General features: G+C 38.7%; 1 protein-coding gene across 1 annotated transcript; it reads right to left on the bottom strand.

Annotated features, from left to right (window-relative positions):
• Positions 1–223: 223 nt before the first annotated feature.
• Positions 224–4,538, bottom strand: LOC110872265 (probable inorganic phosphate transporter 1-9). The gene is made up of 3 exons (XM_022121036.2): positions 4,065–4,538; positions 1,608–1,913; positions 224–1,362 (listed from the first exon to the last, which is right to left on the bottom strand). The coding sequence occupies exons 1-3, from the start codon at positions 4,502–4,504 to the stop codon at positions 498–500; spliced, it is 1,611 nt and encodes a 536-aa protein (XP_021976728.1). The 5' UTR covers positions 4,505–4,538; the 3' UTR covers positions 224–497.
• Positions 4,539–5,453: the final 915 nt, after the last annotated feature.

Genomic DNA, 5,453 nt, shown 5'->3' with positions numbered 1-5,453 from the left:
TTTTTAGGCTAGATCCGCCACTGGCTAGGCACATACCATACTTAATTGAAAATTTTAACCAGGTTAAGGCCAAAAGACGTAGAGTGTAAGGCGTTTTACAAATAAAGGATTGTGACTGTAATTATTGAAGTTAAAGGTCATCCATACAAACATAAAGGACGAAAAGTGTAATTTTTACCCTAGTAATAAAGAAAATAAACAAACTTTTACAAGAAAAAAACATAAAACTTTTTTTTCGGTCTCTAAAAACAGTTATACAAGCTAACACACCCAATTTCATTAAATCTATATACCAATATGATACATGGGCACACGTCTTTACATAAACTTTCATCTAATCATCTATCTGTGGTCATCACTTCTACTATCTTTAAAGGGTGTTTGAGCTTGCTAAATGCCAATTCAAACGCCCTCAAAAGTTTTTGTGGATGCAATCAAACACAAAACTAATATCTCAATAAAGAGACATCCTTTCACCTGTGTTTACTTCATTTCTTTTAATCCCAAACTTTGTGAGGCCAAAATCTAACAAACCAAACACCAGTAAGCTCATCAACATTCTCATTCTCCTCCAACAACCGTCCCATTGTCTCTCTAGTAAAAAAATACGTCACAAAAAACCCTAAAACACAAACCCCGCCCATCGCCGTCAACGTATGCGACGCCTCAATACCTTTTGGCTGCTCACGAGAAGCCAATATAAACCCGATCAACCCGATTATCGCCCCTAGTTTTCCAACCGCACCAGAGATCCCATGACAAGTTGCACGAAACCTCGCCGGAAAAAGCTCAGCAGGAACTATAAAGGTTGTAGTGTTGGGCCCAAAATTGGAGAAAAAGAAAGTAAGTCCATAGAGGATAATGAAACCGGGACCTTGATTTAATCCACCTTTGTTTACTTTTGCGATTGTGAACAAGCTTATAGCCATGAAAAAGAACCCTGCTGCTTGAATCTTGACTCTCCCGACATGATCAATCATGTAAACTGTCACGATATATCCAGGAATGGTTGCACAAATGGCAATGAGTGCTTGGTATTTGGCGATTTGCATTGCATCTTGATATAGGTTGATGTTTATCTTTGATTTCATAAGGCCTCTAAACGCATGATATTGGAATAAGTTGAGGCTGTAGAAGACAATATCGATGAGAAGCCAGTTGATGGATGCTGCGATGAGATCACGCCCGTGACGTCGGAGAAATTCGCGAGAGAAGAAAGGGTAGGTGTTGGAGAGAGCAGCACGAGTGTTCGGCGTGTTTATCATCTCGACATCTTCTTGGATTGTACTCAGTGGTACGTTCATCACTTTTCCTATGTCTTTTGCTGCTTGTAATGCGTTGTTCTCCACCAAAGCAGTGAATCTGTAGAAGGAATACTCAAAGAAAGCCATGAGTTAAGAGTGAAGTTTGACGGAATATATATGGTTATTTTTATATAAATAATAAATATTATGCAAGTGGATATATTCTTGCAATTGTTTTACAAGGGCGACTTCTTGGTCAGGTTACGAAGAGTAAGACCAAGAAGTTGCCCTTGGTAGGGGCGACAACCTCATGTGAAACAAATATAAGAAAATACAAAATTGTGATGTATGAGTTGTTACTACCGTGCGGTTTCTGGCATCTTCATCCGCCAATAATAAGTCATAGATGCTGGAATCGCACCAATCATGAGAATAAGCCGCCATGCCAGGTCCGATTCAGGCGAGATAGGAGCAATGTTTACTAACGGTGCAAGTTCGGACGGCTTTTCTAGATTGTGCTTGTTGGCACTAGCTTCGAAAATGGAGCACACTATCATGGACACGAGCGAACTCAAAAGTATCCCAAACCCTTGCATGGAGAACACACCTGCTATAAACGCTCCACGAGTCCGCTTATTAGCGAACTCCGCCATAATCGTGGCCGATAATGTTGGACTTCATTCGAATTTGCAGCGGATAAATAAGAATGTTGCATATCAGAATTCATGATGATGATCGATTTAGGAACTCGAATATGAATGTGAGAACGATTGAACACAAGAGAATGGACAGAAAACTTGTGGAAATAATCTGTCTTGGTACCGGACTTGGTTACCGGACAAGTCATATATATACATTAGATTATGGCGGTTTATTTTGGTGGCAATAACTGTCAAATGACAGTTTAAACGTTACCCGCTAATGTTCTTGATCCGCACATAATACTTGACCCATACATAATACATAATACGAATGTAACATATTTAATACATAAACATACTAATAATAAAGTTTAATTAACTTGACTAACACCCTCCCGTAAACTTGATTATGGTTTCATCATGACACTTTTGTTGGCTTCATCGACCGCTTTTCGTGCTTCACTGAAGTTGAATCTGCGTCTTTTCTTGTGAATATTCCATGATCCATTCCAACTATTTCTCGTGAACAAAGCATAATGCTCGGTTGCACTATCATCCGGTGATAAATCAGCATCAGCACTTTTGTTTTTTCTTGATCTATCGTATCCGTATCCAGCCATGGTGGTTTCTTCTTGTTCCAGCATTTCCTTGTCTTGTGCCTTCTTTTGTACCGACTTGAACTTGTAATAGAATACTAGAACATCTAAATACATCGCATAGATAATTCTAATAAAATCCCCATCTTGATATTCGAAACCAAGATCTTTTGCTATAGCCGGCCATAAATTATCCATAGTGACACTTTGATAGCCTCCATCCTTTTCGACCATAATGTACAGACTAAGCAAATCTATCTTCCTTCCATCATCCAACTGTGGTGGTATTGCCCGTGAAGTTATTTCCATCTTTTCTTTTAAGAACCAACCCACCATAGTTTCAAATTTTATCTCTAAATCATGCTTGTACTTAAACACGAAATCCCGATCATCAATCATATCTAAGAGGGCTTGACAGTCAGAGAATTCTTTGAATTCTAATGCCCGTATGATCATAAGACTCCATTCAAATTCATGTTCATTCAAAGTATGAATTTAAGTAGTCTTGTTTATATTTTTCGTTCACATCGTTCAGGTTTAAGACTTTCTGTCTTTCTTTCAACCCCAATTCTTCTTCTTTTGACAAACCAGAAACATCACTTATGGTGTTTAACACGGGTGTAGAAAACATCGGGTAGATTCTACAAGTATCACCGCTTTTCTTGACAGTGAAACCTTGTAACGTTAATTGATTCATGCTTAGAACATTTCTGTTCAATTCGGGGGTATAAAAAACACTTTGTATCTTTACAGTTTCGTTGTTAGATTTAACATCTACATTTCCTATACCCCGTATGAATAAGAAATCATTTTCACCGGTTTTCGAATCAACACCAATTAAATGCTTAATCCTTTTAAAGACATTAATATTACCGGCGTAATGATGAGAGAACGAGTAACTGACATACCATATGTCATTCCACTGGCCACCATCCGTGCCAGTAACGATCATTTCACCCCGATCTCCTGCATCCATCCCTTGTTTTTGGATTCCGGCGTTAACCGCTTGATTAACTAATTGTGTTGCTTCGTCGTTTTCTTTTGATTTGCAGCAATAAATCTGATGCCCTGGCCGGTGACAATAGAAACACAATTTCACCCTTCGTTTGTTTTTCACCCCTTCATGTTGTTCGTCATTACAGTGTTGGCATGGTAGTGTTGTAGAAGATATTCTGATTTCTGCAGGGATTCTTGAAGTGGCTCTGATACCACTTTGTTGGACTTCATTCGAATTTGCAGCGGATAAATAAGAATGTTGCATATCAGAATTCATGATGATGATCGATTTAGGAACTCGAATATGAATGTGAGAACGATTGAACACAAGAGAATGGACAGAAAACTTGTGGAAATAATCTGTCTTGGTACCGGACTTGGTTACCGGACAAGTCATATATATACATTAGATTATGGCGGTTTATTTTGGCGGCAATAACTGTCAAATGACAGTTTAAACATTACCCGCTAATGTTCTTGATCCGCACATAATACTTGACCCATACATAATACATAATACGAATGTAACATATCTAATACATAAACATACTAATAATAAAGTTTAATTAACTTGACTAACAGATAATGGGTAGTCCCCTCCTATTCCCATCCCAAGCAAGAACCGAAAGAACCCAAGGCTCACAAACACCATCGACGTCAAACTAGAGAGCGATAATCCGCATCCAATAGACCCTACTACCATCATGATGAGAGAAACTCCATACACACGACGACGTCCGACACGGTCTCCAAGCTGGCCGAAAACCAGTTGACCAATCACAGCCCCCATTAGCGCGACACAAAACATTGTGGATGCAATAACGGTTGGAACCTCAAACCATTTCTTTGGGTCCACGGTTTTATCTACCTTAGGGTAATATATCCTTCCTATCATCCTCATGATTAGAGGGATACAAAACAAATCGTAACTATCGGTAAATAAACCCATACCTGCGATAATGATCGCTTTAAAGTGGTAATATTGGGTCTTGGCGACATCAAGCGCAGATAAAACTTTGAGCGCCATTTTTTAGATTAAGTTCTTTATTGATTGGGACTAAAGAATTTATAAGAAATATAAATAGAAAAATATGTGTCATTGGAAATTGCCTTGGAGTTTCCAAAGTGATAAATCCTTAGAATATGCTACGAGTAGACTTTTGTGAGTAATGGTATCTTTGAAGTCATTTGATGTTAAGGTTTATTGTTTGTATTCGTATGTGACGCATGTGCTTCCATTTGGTTAAACTTCATTTAATATTACCGCGTCTTGCTTAGGGTGAGCGGGGCACTCCCCTAAGAGGGGAGTCCCCTCTCTTATGCATACCCAATCAGGTTATGCCACGTCAACTCCCCTCTTAAACTCCCCTCACACCTCAATTGGATGGCGACACTCCCCTCTTAGGTGACTTGTTTTTTTATTAAAAAAAAATTCATTGGTTGATTGAATGGGGGCCCACCTTCTCTCTCCTCCACTCTTCGGTGCCTTTCCCCCGATTTTGGTCCCCGATTGAATGGCGGCACCGCCCCTCTTCTGTGGATTTGGTCCCCGCATGGGGTCACCGAGGGTGCCCCTCACCCTTACTGCCATTTTTTTATTTAATTCAAAATTATATTATTAGTGATATTCTTTTTGAAACCTAATAGTTAGTATTACTAGTCAACCTTTATCGAATAATAAAGCTAGTTTATTGTAAACAATACTCTAATTCGAGCCCACAATCATTTAATTAAGACTTAGGATTCCTATGTCTTGTTATTTTCTTTATATTTTTTGTTTGAATATTATCTTGTGTTATAGATTTAATTTCTAAAGATCATATAAAATGCAGATTTTCAAGTCTAAGAATACACGGTGAGGACGTTCAAAAATTTCGTTGTTGCTTCTCAACGTCGTTCACATCATCCCGTCGACAGCGTTTAGGACAACATTATTGATTAGGCGGTGAAATCTCCACAGGCGTGGAAGAGTTTTT

Source organism: Helianthus annuus, chromosome 8 (genome assembly GCF_002127325.2).
Source record: "Helianthus annuus cultivar XRQ/B chromosome 8, HanXRQr2.0-SUNRISE, whole genome shotgun sequence".
In the NCBI taxonomy this organism is placed as follows: domain Eukaryota; kingdom Viridiplantae; phylum Streptophyta; class Magnoliopsida; order Asterales; family Asteraceae; genus Helianthus; species Helianthus annuus.
This window is presented reverse-complemented; position numbering and strand designations above follow the sequence as displayed.

Excerpts from the sequence above, each read along its gene's own strand:
- LOC110872265 (XM_022121036.2), bottom strand. The coding sequence starts at position 4,504 with ATGGCGCTCAAAGTTTTATCTGCGCTTGATGTCGCCAAGACCCAATAT. Across the intron at positions 1,914-4,064 it reads GGAATAGGAGGGGACTACCC|ATTATCGGCCACGATTATGG; the intron begins ATTATCTGTTAG and ends ATGAAGTCCAAC. Across the intron at positions 1,363-1,607 it reads AAGATGCCAGAAACCGCACG|ATTCACTGCTTTGGTGGAGA; the intron begins GTAGTAACAACT and ends TTCCTTCTACAG.